Source organism: Saimiri boliviensis, chromosome 15, assembly GCF_048565385.1.
Source record: "Saimiri boliviensis isolate mSaiBol1 chromosome 15, mSaiBol1.pri, whole genome shotgun sequence".
Classification (NCBI taxonomy): Eukaryota; Metazoa; Chordata; class Mammalia; order Primates; family Cebidae; genus Saimiri; species Saimiri boliviensis.
Genome location: NC_133463.1, coordinates 4997782 through 5020408, shown reverse-complemented (window position 1 = coordinate 5020408; position 22627 = coordinate 4997782). Strand labels below are relative to the sequence as shown.

The following is a 22627-nucleotide window of genomic DNA, read 5'->3' as shown; positions in this document are numbered from 1 at the left end:
GTTAGTGCCTGGTTCAGTAAAAATGATTATTTCAGATAAAATCAGCTCTCATTATTAGATTTTATTTATGGGTTTTCTAGTATCTTTAGTGGTCCCTTTAAATGCTTTACAGCAATCTCAATAAGCAGCCTGGTCAAAAAAAAAAAGCAAACCAAAAAATCTCATTTATTGAGAGATGAAATTCTCATGACATTCTTTCCACATCCTGTAATTTGTTCCGCATGCCTCCCCAGTCTTAGTTGGTGATGAAATAAAGTTTAATGTTGATAAACTGAATGTACAAAATATATTTTAAAGCTAATCCTCTGTATAGCAATATTCTTATCATTGACAATACCACACCGTTGGATACTGATCGCTGAGTCATTTTCACAAAGTCAACTAGAGCTGACGTTCACAGCATTTAGAGTTCTGCTTTCCATATCTCTAAGACATGAGTTGTGTTGAAATTTCAAGAAATGTGTACTTGAAATACGTAAATGATTTTCACCCTAAGTCAAACGAATGCCCCAAGAATTATAAAATTAAACTTTATTAATATATGAAGAGATGTAGGTTTGATAAAATCATTGCAGTCATGAGATTAATTGTTCAATATTTATACAACCTTCCATCCTTTAAAAATTTCTCCTTCATTTCAATGATAATACATTGCAAATGTGTTACATCTCTAATAGTCAATAATAGAAAAAAAGCCTTTAATATTTGATAATAAACTGAAATGAATACATATGTTCACTTTTAAAAGGAAGTCTATGCAGAACTTACGTCTATCCTATATGATTAGGACTATAAAATTGAATTTACTGATTTCCTTTTAAAAAATGAAAACTAAGATAAACAGAATATAATGCCTCACTTACTATTGGGCTTTGTTAGTGTGAAAAATTGTTATTTTTTTTAATCTTTGTTTTGTTTCGTTTTGTTTTTTAATTTTTTTATTGCATTTTAGGTTTTGGGGTACATGTGAAGAACATGCAAGATTGTTGCATAGGTACACACGTGGCAGTGTGATTTGCTGCCTTCCTTCCCCTCACCTATATCTGTCATTTCTCCCCATGCTCTCTCTTCCCACCTCCCCACCCCCCCATCCCTCCCCCATTTCCCCCTAACAGCCCCCAGTGTGTAGTGCTCCCCTCCCCGTGTCCATGTGTTATTGCTTCTTTTATTAAAGATCATCATTTCCTACTCCAGTTGGTTAAAGAAAGATATGTGGCCGGGCATGCTGGCTTACTCCTGAAATCCCAGCACTTTGGGAAGCTGAGGCGGGCGGAACATGAGGTCAAGAGATCGAGACCATCCAGGCCAACCAACCCTATCTCTACTAAAAAATACAAAAAATTAGCTGGGCATGGTAGTGCCCGCCTGTAGTCCCAGCTACTCGGGAGGATGAGGCAGGAGAATTGCTTGAACCCGGGAGGCAGAGGTGGCAGTGAGCGGAGATCACGCCATTGCACTCCAGCCTGGCGCCTGGCGACAGAATGAGACTCTGTCTCAAGAAAAAAAAAAAAAAGGAAAGAAAAGAAAAAGAAAAAGAAAAAGAACGGTATGCATACGACATCATATTTAACATTTCAGAAGAAACCCGATAAAGAAAGTTAATGACTTACATTCAATGATGAGGTAAAGGTCCCATATCCTTTGCTAAATTTTCTAAATCAAAGGCTAAGAGTTTGCAGGAATTTTGTGAGGACCTACCTAATTTACATCCCAGTCCAAATATTAAGGAGTTTGCTATAGCCATTCTTATCTAATTATTAATCAGCAAACATTGAAATGCACCAAAGTTCAGCCCTTATTGCATGGCCTTTGTGAGGATAGACTAGAAAGGCAGGCTACCTTTATGCTTAATCCAAATCCTCCTACTGTTTGTCTTCTGATGGTCACCGTTCTTTCCTGAAAGACAGGATTTTTAAGAATGGTTAGTGTTTCCTAATACTATACTTACACATTGTTTTTTGCTGGTTTTTTTTTTTTTTTTTTTTTTTTTTGGTTTTCTTCTGGGTTTTGCTTTTGTTCTTCAAAAAAAAAAAAAAAAAGAAAACTCTTTTGTGGTGGCATAGAGTCTCCATATCTTGTAATAAATAGTCCTTGACTTTTAAATCAAAGGACTATTTGTTAAAAGGGATTAAAGTGTTATTAAACTCCTCAATTCTTAAAAATAAGTTCTTCTCAATGATTATATTGGACATATTTTGAAATCTTAACTTTTATACCTCTTCTTATTTCCACATCATGTATACTTGTTTTCTAAGAAACGACAAGTTTTAGGTTGTATAAAAGTAACTCAAAGACAATGGTAAATACGATCTTGGTAAACCAGGGTCCTATCTCCATCACTTCCTGGAATTTGGGAGCTAAGCTAGGAGGCTGCCGTGGCCAGCACAGAAATAATTCATCTCTGTGTGTGTCTTAGATTGAAAGTGAATAAACCAGGTTCAAAATAAATTCATTGCTTGTTCATAAAATGAATAAATTACACATCTAAGTAATAATGATAATTGAATTACCAATTTTAAAAGTGAGTTTCTTGTCCCCTCCACAATAGAAGTAAATTGGCCACTGGCCCACAAAACTTAAAAATCACAAAGATAATGGCATGAGAACAAAGAGGCACATTTGGACAAATCCTGTAATTTTCTATTTGAAAAGTCCATACTGCTCTGTTTTTGGGCAGTCGGTGACATAGTGCTTATTGTAGAGGCATGCTGAGAGCTGAAGGCTTTAATTTATAGTCCGCTCCATTATTTCCATCTTCTTGAGCCTTCCCCCATGCAGAGCCATTTGAGACACTGACCCTTTCCCCCTACATCTGGAGTAGTTATTTGTTATCTGTGCCTTATATCTCTACAAATGCCTTTTGCCCTCATTATCCATTTTTAAATGTAAACACTGCCCTCATTCTTACAGATGAATTGCTTCCCTTATTCCCTTGTTCTATAGAAACTGTGTGGAGCAGATAATATCATTTAAAAATAACTAGGAGGAAATTGGAAAAATGTGTGCTTCGGATGGCTCTTGCTAAATGTTTTAAGATAGCATGTAACTCTTCATTTTGGCAAGGTTAAAAATTTCCTTTTTTAGCCAAAACTTTAATTTCTGTAAATAAGACTAAATAGTACTTAAAGAACAAGATTGCCAAACTAGAATTTGATGTATACTATTATTGACTTATTTTGAATTTTTAAAATAAGACTTTTTGATGAAGATTGGTGCATATTGACTTAGAAATTATTATTATTGAATGCAAAAGAGTAGCATTCAGTAATACAAGTTTTCTTTATTTTGACAATGTGCTGAGTAATTTCATGTTTCAAAAATACTTATGTTACTCTTAAAATCTGACATCTAATCATACTTTCAAACCAACATTAAAATTATAATTGTACAAATAAGTTTACATATAATAATTTATGCAAAGCAACTTGAAATGTAAGACAAATTGTTTGTATCAAATAACACCACAAAGTATGTTTTTATTTTTCAGCCTACTGCTGCATTATCCGACAAATGCAAGCAGAAATATGGGAAGATATATTTTACAATTTATATCATAAAACCTGCATATAAACATGGCTGCATACACAAACGCAAAAAGGAAGCTGAATCAGGTACACTATAGGTACACAAAATCCACAAACAATTTAAAATAAACTAAGTATGTATTAGAAATGTGCTTTTATTGAACAGGACAAATGCAATCTGTCTAATGAATATTTATTCTTTCTCATTAAATGACACATTAGAGAAGTTGAATATTGCAAACAATATTGGAATTGAAGTTAGAGAATGTGCCGATAACTCAAATAGCCACAAATTCATATAGCTTCATATGTTCAGCAAATTACTTAAGCCTTGTGAACCTGTTTTCAAATTTGCAAAATGCTGATAAATAACACAAGCAATTAAAAGCTTTGTTTGGAGAATTAACATTTGTAAACAACCCTGGCATATAAGAGAAATTTGATATTCACACACACACACACACACACACACACACACACACACACACACAATCTGATGTTTATACAGGGATTCTTATATATAATAGTCATTTTAATATATTTGTACTGTAGAATAATTCAAATACTGGAAGACTCAGATTCAGAAATAGGTGAATTAAATCCTGACTATTTTTCCTATAAAATAGATAGGTAAACTGCTTTTATAAAACTGACCACCCAACTAAACCAAAAATTCCTGGATGGCAGAAACTATTTCCATTTTTTCTGTTCTGTAAAAAATAAATATGTGATTCCTTAAAACAGTCTCAAAATCAATGGTGCAGTCATCTAGACAAACCATGTCAGCTGTCTTAAAATACAAATTTCAGTCAGAGCAAATGCATTTTAATTAGCAAATGACATCCCCTAAATGTTGTGGAGCATTTGGCATAGCGATCATTGGCCATGAGGAAAATTTGGTCAGTAATTGCTGCTCAGTAGCGAAATGTGTACTGAAATGCTGCTTTCCCTTGATAGAAACAACAGCATCCCAGGGTCTTCAAAGATCGTTTCTTTGAATTTCTTTACTCATTCTACGGAAGTCTGCCTTCTAATCTCTGGTAGAGAATATTTAGAACATGTTCCAAAACAAATACAAAATTGCTGATGCAGAAAACATTTTGGAGAGACTAAAGTCTCAGCAGAAACTGCCAGAAAATCTCAAAAACAGCACTTAATGTGTTTTTTAAACACCTGGGCAGACGCACCTACACATGCAAACCCCAGCCACTGCCTCCCAATGCTGCTTCTTCATTAGCTTACTTTTAAGAAAGTTAGGAGAGAAAGGGCAAAACTAATTACTTTGTGTTTTAAAACCAAGACCATACGTTGGTCACTGCAGGCAGCAGGAAGCATAAAAGGGCAAATCGCTGTTCTCAGGGTGGCCTCTGCTAATGTCCTCTCAGTTGTTTGTGCTGGCAGTAGCTCTGCCACTACGAAGGCTTACAGTAGCTTTACCCCCTTACAGCTCTGCTTCTTCCTTCTTCCCAAAAATAGATGCAATAGAAAGAAGAAATGAACCGTTTCAAATACTCAGCTCATAAATCAGGCAATACCTGGAAGCTGATCTGAAATTATATCTAGTTAACACATCTTGAGTGTCGTAAAGGCTGTTGCCAGGTAACAAAGCACCGTCCTTCAGGAGACCAAGGTATTGTCAGTGATTTCATTTTGTAAAACACAAAATCTGGGCTGATGCTCCCACACAGACTCATATATATATATACACACACATACATATACACACACACATACATATACACACACACATATATATATACACACACACATATATATATACATATATATTAAAGAATCTTAAATAACATGCCTTTACTTAATAGTCTTATTCCTTATGAAAATGCAAAAGATTGAGTCCAAGATAATATCAGACTTTATAAAGATTTGCTGGACACCTAAATAATCAACATCAATGTTACAAAAAAAAAAGCCTTGTATTAAATACTTAGTATGCTTTGTAGAAAAATATAATTAGCACTGCTGCTTTTTGGAATATTACATTATATGTATATAGAGAGAGATTATATGAACTATATGGGAAGAAAAATATACATGACACCAAAGAAAGTTGGTATTGAAATTTTGAGATATATATGTGAAAAGATTAGGAAGAAATGGAAACATGCAGAAACCAAAGAGATGATCATTGGAGAACTATCTATACTAAGTTTGTATTACAAAAACCAATATACCATGTGGGAAAGAAAATAGAGAACATTAATAGTTCTTTTTGACAATTGAGGAAGAGTAGCCAAAGTTGAAAACGGGATAATGAAGATGATGGCTTCTAATTATTAAAAATTTACTGTATGTATTTATATCCCTCATAGCACTTGCAATTGTTTCTTGAAAATCACTATGCCCTTGACTTTTTTCCTTCAAGTTTTCTGAGAGCTGAACCTGTGTCTTACACAAAGTTATCTCCCAAGCATTTAGCACAGGTTCTAAATCAAAGTTAGGTATTAAAATGTTAAATGAATAAATATTCACTCAAACATTTTTCTGATTAATTATCACAGCAACCCACTGGTGTAGGAATTTTCTTTTCCTAATTAAGAGATGAGAAAATCAAAATGTAAAAGAGTGAAATTAACTTGACTGAGATCCAAGTTGTGATTGAAACCAAGGTTTCTCTGATCTCTGCTGTTCTTTCTATCCCAACAGGCCTGAGATAAAATGCAGAATTAGGATGAAAAAAAAAAAAAATAGCCCCAAACTGAAAACTCATGCAATGTAGTAAAAAGAAGGAGAAATGTGAGAAATGTAATATTTTCCCTATAGGATTGGGAATAAGGTCAGAATGTTCCTATTCACCATTACCATTCAACATCTTGATGTCCTAGCTAGTACAGTAACAAAACACTATGAAATAAAGGCTTACAAAATGAACAAAAAGAAAGAGAGCTGTCTTTGTGTTTTGTCAGTGTATAAAATTCCAAAGAATTGAAAAACAAAATTCTTTTGGAACTGGTAAGTAATTATGGCAAGTTCATAGAATACAAAATTATTATGCAAATTACATTGCATTCTTACATATTAGCTATGAGGAATTGAAATTTAAATTTCAAAGAATAATGCTATTTTCAATAACACATATTAAAAGGAAAATATTTTGTAGCTAGGTGTGGTGACTCACACCTGTAATCCCAGCACTTTGGGAGGCCGAGTTGGGTGCATCACTTGAGATCAGGACTTTGAGATCAGCCTGGCCAACGTGGTGAAACCTCGTCTCTACTAAATACAAAAAATTAGTCGGGCATGGTGATGCTTGCCTGTAGTCCCAGCTTCTAGGAGGCTGAGACAGGAGATAAAATTTGTTCAAAATATATGAAGAGATAACTGTATTCATGAATTGAAAGACAAGATTTTTAAGATGTCAATTTTTCCCAACTTGATTTGTAGAATCCATGCAATTCCAATAAAAATCCAGCAAGCTATTTGTGGATACCAGCAAACAGATTTTTGGGTTTAGATGGACAGCCGAAAGACCTTAAATAAATAGGCAGTATAATACTGAAGAGAATAAAGTTAGAGGACTCAGGATGCTTGACCCAGGACTTACTATAAAGTTTAAGTAAACAACATTGTTGCTTTGTTTGGCAGAATAAACATACAGACCAATGGAAGAGAACAGGTGGACCAAAAAAAATAATGCAAACAAAAAAATACAATCAACTGATATTTGACAAAAGAACAAAGGCAATTCAATAGAGAAAAGCAAGGATACTCTTTCCAAAAAAGAGTGCTGGAAGAATTGGACATCCATAAGAATGAAAGGTATCTAGATATATATACTACACTCTTCACAAATATTAACATGAAATATATCATAGGTTGGCTTAAATATTAAAAACACAGTATTACAAAATTCCTAGAAGAAAATATAGGAGAAAACCCATGTGAGATACATATTTATATGTAGTGATATATATATCACACAACACCAAAAACACAATTCATTAAAAAGTTGATAAATTAGGATATATTAAAATTAATAACTTCTGCTTTGTGAAAGGTACTGCTAAAAGAATGAAAAAACAAGCTACAGACTGGAGGAAAATATTTGCAATCACATATCTGATAAAAATGTTGTATATAAAATATATTAATAACTCATGACACTCAGAACACAAACAACCCAATTAAAAAGTGCCTAAAGTATTTGAGCAAACACTTCATTAAAAAAGATACGCAAATAACAAGCATGCTTACGAAGGTATGTTCAACATCATTTGTCAGTAGGGAATTGCAAATTAAAATAATAATGAGATAATATTATACACTTATTAAAATGGCTAAAATCCAAAACATTGACAATACCAAATGCTTACAAGAATTTTCTTCAAGATTAATTCTCATTTCCTATTTGTGTGAATGCAAAAGAGAATTTGACAGTTTCTTAGGAAGCTAAACCTAATCTTAACACATGATCTGGGAATGATACTCCTAGGTCTTTATCAAAATAATTTGAAAGTTTATGTTTATACAAAAACCTGCATGCAAATATTTATACTATCTGTATCCATTATCACCAATAACTATAAATAGCCAAATAAGATATCCTTCAATAAGTGAATGCATAGACAAACTGTGGTACATCTATACAGTGAAGTATTAAATAATTTAAAAAATGAATAATCAAGCTGAAAGAAAATATGGTGATTCTTGATGCATGGCTTCCCACATTATCAATATCCCCTACCAGAGGGACACATTTGTTATGACTGATAAACCCACATGAACATAGAATCTCCATGTTAATGAAACTATTCTATGTGATATTTTAATAAGAATTGCATACCATTATACAGTCAAAACCCACAGAACTTTAGAGCACCAAGAGTAACTTTAATGTATGTAAATGTTTACAAATAATTTAGGACTAAAGCAGGAATGCAGTCTGTGACACCTGAACTACATGACAAATGTATGTTGCAACCTCAGTGATGGAGCAGGAGGAAGATGCACTGCCTAAGTCACTGTGGAAATGAAGCAAGAGACAGGCATCTGCAAGACCAGGGCTAAAGGTTAAAGGCTAAAGGAACTGCACGTGGAACTGTATTCTAGTTGAAAGTTGTTTCACATTGAGCGTATGGTGTGGAGACAAGAGTGATGCCATCATGGATGCTAATCCTCCATGTCGATTTCTGACTATCCCAGACCCATGAATGCGTTCTGACTTCTGCTTTACCATCCTAATTTACCAACTCTGTTGTAAGAACATGTCAACCTCGATGTTATTACACAAAAAAATACAAAAAAAAAAAAAAAAAAAAATTAGCTGGGCATGGTGGTTCGTGCCTGTAAGCCCAGCTACTCAGGAGGCTGAGGCAGGAGAATTGCTTGAACCCAGGAGGTGGAGGTTGTGGTGAGCCGAGATCGCGCCATTGCACTCCAGCCTGGGTAACAAGAGCGAAACTCCGTCTCAAAAAAAAAAAAAAAAAAAAAAACTTATGGTACACACCTGTAGGTCAAGCTACTTGGGGGCAGAGGCAGGGCAGCTTGAACCCAGTAGTTTGAGGCTGTGGTGAGCTGCGATGATGCCAGTGTACCCAGGCCGGGTGCAGAGGGAAACTCTGATTCAAAAAATTAAAAATTAAAAAAATGTATATATACATATTTGAATATTCGTATTAGTGCCTGTTTTGTCTGACACTGTGTCAGGCATACAGTTTCCTAACAGATTCACACCATTTGTAAATATTGATATTAATAATAATCATGATGTTTACATTTGTGCAAGGTTCAATATTTTACTTAGTGAAATTGGCTTGTAATTTTAGATTGTTGTTAAATAACATATTTGACAGTCACCTTTATCATAATGCTAATTTAGGGGTGAATTATCATAACACTAAGAATTAACATGGATTTTTGCTTTTAGTGAAATCTTTATTGTGCAGAAGAAATTTTACATCCATATAGATAGGAGTATACATAACCATTCCGCAACATCTGTGGGAGATAGACTTCATGATCTCCCTAGAGTACCAAATCTTCAGACGATCAAGTCCCTTATATAAGATAGCATAATGATCTAATAATCATCAAGTCCCTTATATAAGACAGCATAATGTACTAGGTATTACCGATAATACCTAATACAACGTAAGTTCTATAAAAATAGTTATTATACCATGTTGCTGCATTAAAGCTTATACAGTAAATCGTTATTATAATTCATTGCTTTTTAAATTTATATTAGTTTTTATTGTTGTATTTTTTCTTGAATATTTTTCATTTTACAGGAATGGAAGCTGCTCTGGGTGAGTGAGTGAGTGAATGGTGAGTGATTGTGAATCATGGCACACTACTTTATACTACTGTCGATTTTATAAACACTATGCTTAGGTTACACTAAATTTATTTTAAAATACTTTTCTTCTTACAGTAATAAACAGCCTACTGTAACATTTTTTACTTTATAAAGTTTTTTGACTTTTAGTAACAGTTTAAAACACAAACACATTTTATACCTGTGTAAAAATATTTTCTTCACGTTCTTACTGTATAAACCTTTATATTCTTATTATTTTATTTTTTAAACATTTTTGTTAAAAACTAAGACATATACACACACATTAGCCTAGGCCTACACAGGGTCAGGATCATTCAGGTGTAACTAGGAATGTTTCAGCTCCATTATGATCTTATGATGTGCTGTAATATATGTGGTCCTTCCTTGGCCAAATATCATTATTGCTGAAAGCAATAACAAGTTAATTTTTAGACAGTGTCGCAGACAAGAGATGCCCAAGGAGACATGAGGGTTACCTACAGTGGTGTCCTGGATGTAATCCTGGGCAACTGATGAAAACTGAGAAAATCTAAATATACCATAGACTTGAGTTACAATTTACCTATCAAAATGTGTTCATTCACTGTAGCCAACTTACCATGCTATGTAAGACGTTAATAGGGGAGCCTGGTGTGTGTGGTATATCTCTATATTATTTTTGCCATTTTTTTTTCTGTAAATCTAAAACTGTCCTAAAAATAAAGCACATTTTTAATGGAGGGCATTAAATTTAGTGAAGACTTTCTGAATGTCAGACACTTATTTGCACTTGATTTAAAATGTAAAACAACTGGGATTTAGGGTTCAGTTTGCTTATACACTGCAGGCTTATTCTACCACCCCTATTTCCTCCCATAAGGGTGCTTGCTTCAAATGTATTTTTTACCAATAAAATCAGACTGTATTTTTTTACCTTCCAGTATTTTTTACCAATAAAATCAGACTGACCTTTCTTTCATATAATTCAGTTTTTCTTTAATGCTTAATTTTTATCTGTATCAAAGTAATGTGTGTATGTTAAAATAGCAGTTCCCAACCTTTTTGGCATGAGGGACTGGTTTTATGGAAGAACATTTTTCCACAGACCAGGATGGTGGGGCTTGAAATAGGGATGATTCAAGTGTATTACATTCATTGCACACTTTATTTCTATTATATTGTAATGTATCATGGGGTAATTAAACAACTCACCATAATGTAGAATCAGTGGGAGCCCTGAGCTTGCTCTCCTGCAACTAGATAGTTCCATCTGGGGGTGATGGGAGACAGTGACAGATTATCAGGCCTTAGATTCTCATAAGGAGTGCACAACCTAGACCCCCAGCATGTGCCGTTCATAACAGGGTATGTGATTCTATGAGAATCTAGTGCTGCTAATGATCTGACGGGAGGCAGAGCCTGACTTGTGACCTGGTTCCCAAAGGATCATGGACTGGTACCACTTGGGGACCCCTCTGTTAAAAGTCTAATATTCTACACGAGTTGCATTAACAACCACAACAAAAATCCCTTTTTGCACTCAGCTTTCCCCTGCCTGCATGCAAATCTTGTACCATTTCTTCTTATGATTCATTCCATATTTCTAAATAATATACTTGCAATTTATTGTTTTCTGTTTAAAAGATGGTATCTCTACCACAGAGAAAAACATTAATTTCTCATAAACAATGCTACACACCTACACTTTTTATCCTCCAGTCTCACCTGCAAAGATAATTACCAAATTCAATGTTTACATAATTACTTTGAAATATTATTCACACCTAATACAATGAGTATCGCATAATTGTGTTTCCATCTTATGCAATTCTTAGCATTTCCTGAAGTTCATGAATGCTTTTGAAATTGTTCTAGTTTTCTATATACTTACTATTAAATCGATTCCCCAAATTGACAAAACAGCAAAGCCCCTCTTAATAAACTTACATACTATAATGTTTTCAATCATAGATAATATGATTTTTAATTTTTAAAAAATCTATCTCTCTCCTGGACTCATACATCCTCCTGTTCCAATATTAGCTAATTGAGTTTCTTGTGTGCTACACAGCTGTTGCCCTGATACCTCTATTCGTCCCATTCCTGGAAACTTGTATCGTATTTCTGTGGAGAACCTATTTCCTAACTCCGTGACTTCCTTTTTAAAATTAACTTCTTCTGTGTGCTTACTAGTAACTTTTCATCATTCATTCATGCATGGTAAAAAAAAAAAAAAAAAAAAATGAGAGTGGAAACTGGTATATGTTGTTAGATTTTTTTACTGGTACACCTTACAGATGCTGAGGAGCTTCCAAATGTCAATATCCATTGCTGAGACTTTTTCTTGAGATTACTGATATTTTTTTTTTGTCTGAAAAGAATCTTCCATTCACTTGCCAAGGATTTACAGACCTAGCGTCTGTCTTCTGGGAGCAGAGTGACGCTGAGGGAGGGTACCTGGCCCATCTCTCTATCTTGCCATGTTTAATCCCTTCGTTTTCAGTGCAATGCCTCATCACAGATTCACATGGAGCACATTCCCAGGACCTCTGATTCACCCTTCCAAAAGCAAACATCATGTTTATTTGCTGTTAGAGCCAGAGACTGGGGAAGAAGGGTCTTCAGGCTATGGCAAGAGATGCTGTTCTAAAACCTTAAACAGGTTCCATCAGTCTCTCCATCTTTAGCCCATCTCCATATCCAAGACTTTAGAAGTACTTTGGGTTTCCAATTCTTGAGCCTTTTCACCATTTGAAGTTGAGGACTTGACCACTTTATGTTGGTTCCCTAAAGCCATGACAGGCATGCAGACTTTCCATTTCTCTGACTGCTAGTTGGTAAAGTCTCTCTCATCACATATTTTTGACCAATTTCCATAGGTTTGATTTTATTTTTTACATCCCTCATTTATTTTATGCTTCTTTTCCATTTTCTTTATAGATTTTCTCAAACTGAGATTCATTTCATGAACTAAGCCTTAATTAACTGATTTATTTGAAAGCTACCCTTAGTCATAGTTGGCTTCAAAATACTGCCTTTGTGAACATATCCACAATGTCTTTCTGTCAGTATTCTGCTATGGCCTTTGGATGAATAGTTCTGGTCATCCTTTGGCAAGAACACAGGGGAAAACATTAAAAAGTTAATTCGAGTTAAAAAGCAAAAGTTTTATAGTCATGTTGAGTGCCAAAAAATAAATGAGTAAATAAACTTCTGGAAAGGGATAATTAAATTATAAAAATTCAGTGAAGATTAAACGAAGAATTCAGAACCAGAAGAAATAAGAGGATTTTTATGTTTTTTTGTTTTGTTTTGTTTTTTACAGTATTGAATATTTCAAATAATTGCTGTGTGGTTCCTATATACTAGGCACTGTTTTACATTCTACAGAGACAAAAGAGAATGAAACAGATTTAAAAATTCATCCCTGTTAGGTGCTTACACTCTAGTGAAGAGAGAATGGCAATAAGTGACTGGGAAAAAATAGTCCCAGAGTGTAGCAATGAAATTGGAATAAAAGATCACCTGTTTGAGTTGATAATATTTGTGTATAGTTTTCATTTTGGTAAGGAAACAAGTCTTGCATAGACCGTGATGTACAAAGCCCCTTAGGTGAAGCCGCCTGGCATACTCAGAAAATAGAAAGGTCACTGTGTCTAAAACCCAGCGAGAGATGAAGAAAGTAGTAGAAGATGAGAAAGATGAGATCAGAGAAGTAAGGACGAGAGGAGCTGTCCAACACTGGGTCTCGAGGGCCACGTACCAGGTTGGGATTATGCTGTGTGACACAGAACACCAGCATAGAAAGTTGAACACAGGGATCATCTGGTCTGACGTACGTTTTAAAATATTATAGCATTTCAACCTCTGTGCGGAGAACAGACTATTGGAAGGCGATGGGAAAGGAGCCATGATAGAATTGGTGAGACTGAGGCTATGGTGATGATCAAGGTGAGAGATGATGGTGTTAGCAGTGGGGATGAAGGGAGGGGACTAGATATAGATGTATGGTTTATGTAGACAATCACGCTCTCTGAAAAAAGGGACAGCTTTATTTTCTACTTTCTGCTTTTCATGACTTTTATTTCCTCATCCTGACTTATTACCCTGGCTAGCGCTTCCAGTATTATGTAGAATAGCACTGGTGTGAGCAGACATCCTTGCCTGTTACCAAAGAAGAAAGCATTCAGCCTTTTAGTATTAAGTATGGTATTAGCTGAAGATTTTTATAATCACTCTTTGAAAATCTGCAGAAATTCCTTTCTATGCCTGGTTTTCTGATAATTTTTATTTCTTATCGTTAATTGATTTTATTGATTCAAATTCTAAAACAGGCTTGAATCTCTGGAATAAATACCCCACTTAGGCAATAATTAAATATTTGGTACAATTATCTGGTAATAACAACTGAGCCTTGATATTTTTTTCCTTCAATGTTTTCTCATTATAAATATAATTTCCTTTATAGTTTCAGGGCAAATAAAATAATCCATTTCACATAAGGGAGAGTAGTCATGACTTGTGCTATTTAAGAAATTGGCTGAACTCAGCTAATTTATTAAACCTGTGTGTCTAGTGTTGTTCATAATACTCCCTTACTTTCTTTTTGATGCCTGTAGGGTCTGAAGTAATATCTCCTATTGTATTCCTAATATAAGTAATTTTTACCTTCAGTTAATTTTTCTTTGTCAGTCTTCCTCCTAAAGGTTTGACGATTTTATTGATCTTTTCAAAAAACCGGAGTTCTTTTCATTAATTTTTGTTACCTATTTTCTGTTTTCATTTTACTAATTTCTGTTCTTTATTATTTTCTTCTTCTTCTTTTGTGTTTATTTTGCTCTTCTTTTTCTAAATCATTGGGTGTTTACTGATTTGGTATTTCTTTGTTTTTAATCACTGTATCTATTTTTGTTTCTTTCTCAATACTTCCGTAGCTGCATCTCCCAAATATTGATATATTGAAATTTTCATTTTTATCCAGTTCAACACATTTCAATTTTTATTGATACATGTTGTTTGGCTTGTGGATTATTTAGAATTGTATTTAATAGGTTCCAAAGTGTTCGAAGAGTTTCCTTGTATCTCTCCATTATTGGTCTCTACTTTGATTCCATTTTAGTCAGAATGGAATATACACTGTATACACTTCTGTTCTTTTAAAATATTGATATGTACTCATTTTATGGTCCAAAATATGTTCTATCGTTATGATAAAAACCAGCTTTGCAAAAAGTGTATCAGTGAGAAAAGTCTGACAGCTAAAAAGACCTGAGCTAATCCATCCCCCTCTTGCCTTTAACTTTCAGCATGCCTTAATCATACCTGGGCGAAGGCCAGAGCTAATTTTGGAAGATATTTAGGTTATAGTTTAAATGATAACAGTCTTTCCCCAAAACTCAGCCACTTTTGTAAAGCTAATGAGAGATCACCTGACCAGGGGGAGTAGAGGAGGCTGAATTCTAGTAAGGTGCAGACATACACAGTTGCTAGCCATTCATGGAAATAACACTACCGTAGAACCTAAGATTGGCCTTTTGAGATATCTTCTCATGGTTTTGTGCGTGTCTAACACCTGGCTCGACCTGGCCCCATCAAACCTACTCTGGTGGCTCCACCTAGAAGCTTCAACTCCCTGTGATTTTATTTCTCAACATCACCTGATCAACTCCACTCCTTTCCCCAATCCATCTTTGAAAAAATTCTAATCTATGAGCTTTTGGGGAGATTGATTAGAGTAATAATTCTGTCTCCTGCGTGGTGTGGCTGGCCTTGTGTCCATAAAACTTTTTCTTTATTTACTGCAATACTGTGGTTTTTATTTGTGTAGCAGGTAGAAAGGACCGCTCATACAGTGAATGTTCTTTTGGTATTTTAAAATAAGATATAATTTGCTGTATGTTCTATACATTTGTTCATTAGATCTGGTTGGTTGATAATATTTCTGAATCCCTCTATATTATCTATCTTTTTGTCTACTTGGTCAGTCAATTTTATGTTATCTACCTACATAGATAGATAAAGAGATAGATAGATAGATAGATAGATAGATAGATAGATAGATAAACTGTTGAAGGAAATTCAAGTATTTTACCCCAAAATATGTATTTTGACATATTTGAAATGGCTGCCTTCTGGCCAGTACACAGAAGTGTTCTTGTTAGCCTGTCTTTTGTGGGGAAACTTTGCATCTGTAGAGAATCTCTATGAATGCAGGCAGGCCTCTCCTTTCTATGCCTTTTCCAGGTCAAAGAGAGATTAAGAGTCTGACACTTCTAAAATTCTGAAAAGAAATGTTTAGTATCTAGAGGCTTGGTCTACACAACAAAACCACTTTGCAAGTCAATCTTCGTACTTTCTTCCTCCCGTAACCTGACTTGTCATTAAAACCTGTTTTGGGTCATATTCTTGAGTCTGCATTCTTTCTGTAATTTTAAGATGGTATTTAAGCTTTTATTACTTACCGGGAAGTTGTGTCTTCATTCTGAAGGCTTCCAGGTATACACATTAAATAAATATGTATGCTTCTTTTCCTGTTAATGACTATGTCTCATGTCAGTGATCTTTCAGCAGACCTTTAGGGTGTCAAAAGCCTATGGCCCTCACACTGTCTATTGGTGTTGTCAGAGGCATTTGAAACAGAGCAACTCAATCTCGAATAAGGGTTGGGTAAAATAAGGCTGAAACCTACTGGGCTGCATTCCTAGGAGGAGAAGGCATTCTTAGTCATAGGATGAGAGAGGGGGTTGGCACAAGATAGAGGTCAGAAAGATCTTGCTAATAAAATAGGTTGCAAAAAAAAATTAAAAAGCCAGCTAAATCTCACCAAAAGCCAAATGGTGAGGAGAGTGACCTCTGGTGGTCCTCATGGCTACGCTCCCACCAGCACCATAACAGTTTACACCTGTCAGGGCAACATGAGGAAGTTATGCTGTATTGTCAAAAAGGGAGGGGCATGAATAATCCACCCCTTGTTTTGCATATAATACAGAAATAACCACAAATATGTGCCACTAGCAGCCCCGAGGGGCTGCTGTGGAGTAACCATGCCGTTATTCATTTACTATCTTTATAAACTTAGTTTTATTTGACTCTATGGACTCACATGGAATTCTTTCTTGTGCAAGACCCAAAAGCCCTCTCATGTGGTTTGGACTGGGACTTCTTTCTGGTAACGGTGTCACCATTTTTCCAGTTCAAGAGAAGTACGGAAACCTTACCTTCATTTAAATGTCCCTTTATCTTCCCCTAGTTTTAATTGTTATAAACATTTCCTCTATATACATTGAGGAGCACATTAGACAATGTCGTAATTTTTGCTTGAACTAACACCCATACTTTAGAAAACTTAAGGGGAAAAGGAAAATGTATTGTATTTACATGTATTTTAATTTATTTTTATTTTTTTTTCTTCTTTTGTGGTGTTTCAGGATTCCTTCTTTAATCATCTCTCTCTTGAGAGAGATCTTTGTAGCTATTCCTTTAGGGAAAGTCTGTTGGCTATAAATTTTCTTATTTTTCTTATATCTTATGACATCTTGATTTTTCTCTTGATTCCTGAAGAATATGTTTCACAGATACAGAATTCTGGGTTGATAGTTTTTTTTCTTTCAGCAATTGAAAACTATTGTTTCGCTTCCTGCTGGCCTTCATTGTTTCTGATGAGAACTGCACTCATTTGTTTTCTTCCTATTGCCATTATTTCTTCCCTGTTGCTTTCAAGGTTTTCTTCTTTGCTGTTAGTCCTCATAATTTGTTTGTGGAATGATTGACATAAATTTGTTCGAGTTTATGCTTTTTAAGGTTTGCTCCATTCCTTGAATATATAAGTTCATATCTTTTGGAAAGTTTTGAAAAATTTCAGCCATTTTTTTAAGTACTCTGAGTCTGATCTCTTTTCCTTCTCAGGTGACTCTGCTAAAATACATGTTAGAAATGTTGTCGTACTTCCATGAGTCCCTGAGACTCTTTTACTTTTCAGTGCAGTTTCCCTGTATTTTTCAGAATTAGTAATTTTTATTCTTCCCATTGCAAGTTAACTGTTTCTGTTCTCTGTCTCATCCACTGTGCTGTTGAGCCCAATCATTAAATTTTTATTTTTATTGTTGTATCGTTTAGTTCAATAATTTTAAATTGTTTATTGGCTAAGATATTCTATTTTCTTATTTGTTTCAATTGTGTTTGTAACTAACATATAGCAATTTTATAATGGCTATTTTAAAATTCATATTATATAATTCTAATATCAGTGTCATTTCAGATTTGATATCTGTTAATTATTTCTTCTCATTCTTGTTTCTGCTGGTAATAGGTTGGAATTCTAGCTCCCTGCCAGGCCTCCACTGATACCACCCTGGCTGGGAGGAGCAAGAGAGCCTCATTACTGCTCTTGAGAGGTCTCAACTGACTCCATTCTTTGGCATGGCTTATCATTGGGCTGCACAGATCTGAAATTCAGACAACCAGATAATCTCCTATGATACCACAGTGAGGTGGAGTTTGTGGGGGATTGTTGTTGATCTTGCTCCATAGAGATGAAAGCCCCTGTTCCTTGTTGTGACTTCTCTAATACCACCCTGGCAGGCAGAGTTGGAGAACATCAGTGCAGCCTGGCGAGAGTGCAAGTCTGGGCTCTCCACTTGACCACTGCCATTGGAGATAGAAGGAGGGCACATATTCATGTGTGTGGTATTTTGCTAGAGCAGAGCATTTATTGTGAAACAGTTTATTGTCTTGTTAAGCTGCTCGATTTTTTTTTTTTCCAAAAAACAACATTTTGCTTGGGTTTATTGTCATTTTCAGGTCACTGGCTTCTGTAACTGATCTGGGGTATACGAGGCCAAAAGTCCCTTAGAGGACATAGTTCTATGATATTCCTCAAATCCTAAAATCCCAAGCCAACCTGTCTTTCTTCCTTACAGAGACTTTTTTAAAAGATAATATTCACAGTTTTTAACTTGTATTTCGTAAAAAGAATAGAGTAAAGCAGTTCTATCCCTACTTTCTAGAAGAAAGAATGGATATATCCTGGATATATTTTTGACAGAAAGCTAGAATGATTTTGTTAAATGATTGGATGTGGCTTCAGTGAAAGAGTAGAGTAAGGAGAGATTCCAGGGATTCTGTCTAATGCAACTGGAAAGGTGACATACCCATTTACTTTACTGAGACAGGAAACGTTTTGAAGGGAACTGATTTGGGGAATAATCAAGGGTTTAGTTCATCTAACATGTTTCAGCTTATGTTTCAGTTAAACATGTTTAAGTTGAAAATGCCTGCTGGCCCTCCAACTGCAGCTGCTGTACAGATAGTTGCACTGCCTCAATATGGAGAGCAGGAAACAGGACAGGGTAAGTTATAAATTGGAGCCTAGTCACTATTAAAGCCATGAAAATTGATGACATCTGAAAGAGCAAGTGCAGAAAGTCAAAGAAAAAGAAAAATATAATGAACGAAGCCTCTACCATTAAAGTGCCTTAATATGGAAAGGAAGAAAAGACAGAGAAAAAGTTGCTTAGAGATTGGAGGAAAAGAGGAGTGTAGGGTACCCAAGAAGCCAGTAAGAAAAGATTTGCAGGAGGAAGGAGTGTCAGTGGTGTTGAAAACACAAGCAAAATTAGGAATGGGAAATATCTATTAAATTGAGCAACTTTGACATAAGTATTGAACTTGAAAAGAGAAATGTCAGTGGGGTAGTGGGGGTGAATGACTGAATTTGGGGAATGATGGCAAAGAAACAATAATTTCGATGGGTTTGCGCTGGGTGAGGAGGCAGAGAAATGCAGTGGAAGCTGGAAGAGAATGCTGGACCAAGAGAGAGTTTGGTTTGGTTTTTCTTTTGAAGGAGAGGAAATTATAATTGCTTGGTCGGAATGATCAGAATGATCACTGGTCAGAATGATCTAGTAGAAAATAAGGATTTGATGCTGTAATCAGTACATTGCTGGAACGATGTCTTTGAAGATGCTTGCAAGGATGGAATTTAGTGTATTACTGGATGGTTTGATCTTAGATAGGAGAACAGACCATCTATGGTAACGGAAAGGGAGAACACACCTAAGGCCACGAGTCCAGGAAGTTAGATATAAATGGCAGTGGGGCATTGCTTTCTCGGCTTCATTTTTTTTTTTTTTTTTTTTTTTTTTTTCAGTGAAGGAGGAAGCAAGGGCATCACCTCGGAGTGCAAATGGGAGAGATGTTATTGGATACTTGAGGAGAGAGGAGTTGATAAAGCATTGTCATCTAAGGGAGCAAGGGACTGAATGGACCAGAAAAGAAAGTGTGATATAGTAGTTCCTGTAAGTGAGAAAAGCACAAACACTCTTATTTATATTTTATGTCAGTCTCTTGCAGGCAGTCACATGGAGTCTCCACTGTTAAGGAAGATTTAGAAGAAAAAAGAGAGAAGCATTCCATGGAATATTACAACTAGGTGACCCTTCATAAATACAATTCTACGTTCTAAGAAAGCAAATATTGCGTCTAGACAAAGTAAAGTACTAAGATCACATAGATGCCTTTTGACAGACTCCAAAATAGAAGTCAGGTCTCTCCTATAAACCATTGAGGCTCAGAATATGTAGTCTACAGTGTAAGATAATGTGGCACATGCTTCAGAACTGGTAGAGAAATTAAGGAGTGTAAATCCTCATGTGCTCATTGCAGAGGTGTTCCAACTTGTGTGTATAAGTAATTGCTTTAATTTTATTGATACCACTTAGAAATGTATATATCATGGAGGTTAAAACTGAAGTTATACATATCTTTTTTTATTTTTTAATTTTTTAATTTTTTTATTTTTTATTTTTTATTTTTTGTATTTTAGGTTTTGGGGTACATGTGAAGGACATGCAAGATTGTTGCATAGGTACACACATGGCAGTGTGGTTTGCTGCCTTCCTTACCCTCACCTGTATCTTTTATGATAAATATTTTATAAGCTACAATTATGTGACCAAGTTTTTCGGGGGGTTTAAAACCACCTAGAATTTCTTCTTTAAAGCACTTTTTCAAGTAAAATCAAAAATAAGTCCTCATATACTATAGCAATTAATAGTGTCCAAAGTGCATCTGAAGATGTTACTTTGTGTGACATTTGAAGCAAAGAGTCACTCAGGTGTTAAGCTATGGATAGAACAGCACAAGAATCCTCTTGACTAGGGTAATGGGGTCCATGACATGGAGTCCAGCACGACTCTCACTCTGTTATGGACAGATCTTAGCGTTAAATCACATGAACTTCAAAGTATTCATTTATGGAAGAAAGGCAATGATACAGACAAATTAGCAAAATAATGATGTGATATAAATATAAGTAGTCAGAACAAAATGTCTCAAATACATTTAAAACAGTCTAAATCATCTATCTAAAATATTCTGTAAATTAAAAAGAACTAAGTATAGTCAAATGCAAGCCACAGTAACACCTCAAATTTTCAAAATTTAGCTAATCTGCAAACTCATAATAACAGTTTTGAAAACCTTAAAGAAGAAAAATGCATCACCACTATTGTTTAATCCATGTTTCAAAATTTACGCTCTCAAGTAAGAATGCCTTAAATTCCCACTCATATTCTCATTTCTCGTGCTACAACATTGGCATATTGGCTGTGGATTCAAGCCCACTGTATAAGAAAGTAACGGACTTAGTGTTTTAGAGTGCAATGAAGCAGGGGCAATTATAGAACCATTCCATGCATGTGCACATCCATAACTATGCTTATAACCTTCATGGCAATCCAGGAATAGTTAGTATGGACTAAATGATTCCCACAAACCAGGTTATCACCGAGTGAATGTCCAGTTCAAAAACCGGTATCCATACTGATGCTTATTCAAGTTGAAGTGTACGTGGTACGTTTTGTTTAAGATTGCAGACTGCTTTCACAGACGAGGAGAGGAAAGGTATAATCTAAAATAATTAATATGAAGATAAAAGCATTCACATTGTAAAAATAAAAATATTAAGCTACAAAGAAATTTGGATGACCTATGTGGCTCAATATTTGAACGCCTAGAATGTTCCCCATCTTACTCTCTTATTCTAATCACCTGTCATTATCATGTATCAGTCTCCTCAAAGCCTACATATATTAACAACAATCCGCTTATCAGAGATAAATTTCAGTCATTGCCTTCTTAATGCTCAAAAAGTTAAAAGACTTATTTATACTCTGGGCTTTGGTTATCCACATTTCATTTTTCAATTTTTTATTATTATTTTTTTAAAGCTGGTTGTCTTACCCTGTTTCCACATACGTAGTAAAAATTAACAATGTGTATGATAGCAAGTATCAAGCAAAATTATATGAATTAAATTAAAAAATGTTTTAATTTTTTAATCCTCTACTGGAAGAGGATCTTTTACTGCCTTGGAGAGGAGAAAAACGTATTTTCTAATTAAATTTCTCGACTTGTGCGACTAAAACAACTGAGGAGCTATTTCACAGGGGAGGAAATTACAAACACATTCTTGACAAAAGTGAGAAATTTCAACAAAAACATTTTACTCCTTGATCTAGTATGTTGACATGTAGATTAGGTAAATATTTACATCAATTATGTTAACCTTATTTTTACATTATTATCTATTTCATTTCACTCTCTAGTGTGTCCTGATTATGGATTTCCAGAACAATATGGATTTTAGCCTATTAGTTTATGTTCAATCTCATTTAAGTATTTCCTATTTGATTTAAATGCCTTTCTGCAGAAGCAACATAAACGTCTTAAGTCTATAGTCTTTGATACCCCAGGCTGCTTTACACTACTGCTATTTTGAGAACTCTCTGGTTTAAATCAATAATAATGAAACTCCTTTGCATTTAAA

General features: G+C 34.9%; 1 protein-coding gene across 3 annotated transcripts in view; it reads right to left on the bottom strand.

The window, feature by feature from the left end:
- Nucleotides 1-22627, bottom strand: part of SNTG1 (syntrophin gamma 1) — a 756922-nt gene that overhangs the window by 295681 nt on the left and 438614 nt on the right. For all 3 annotated transcript variants that reach the window (XM_074386645.1, XM_074386647.1, XM_074386646.1), the window contains one exon: nt 1840-1896. In XM_074386645.1, coding sequence (XP_074242746.1) covers nt 1840-1896 — 57 coding nt within the window. The remainder of the gene's footprint in view (nt 1-1839; nt 1897-22627) is intronic.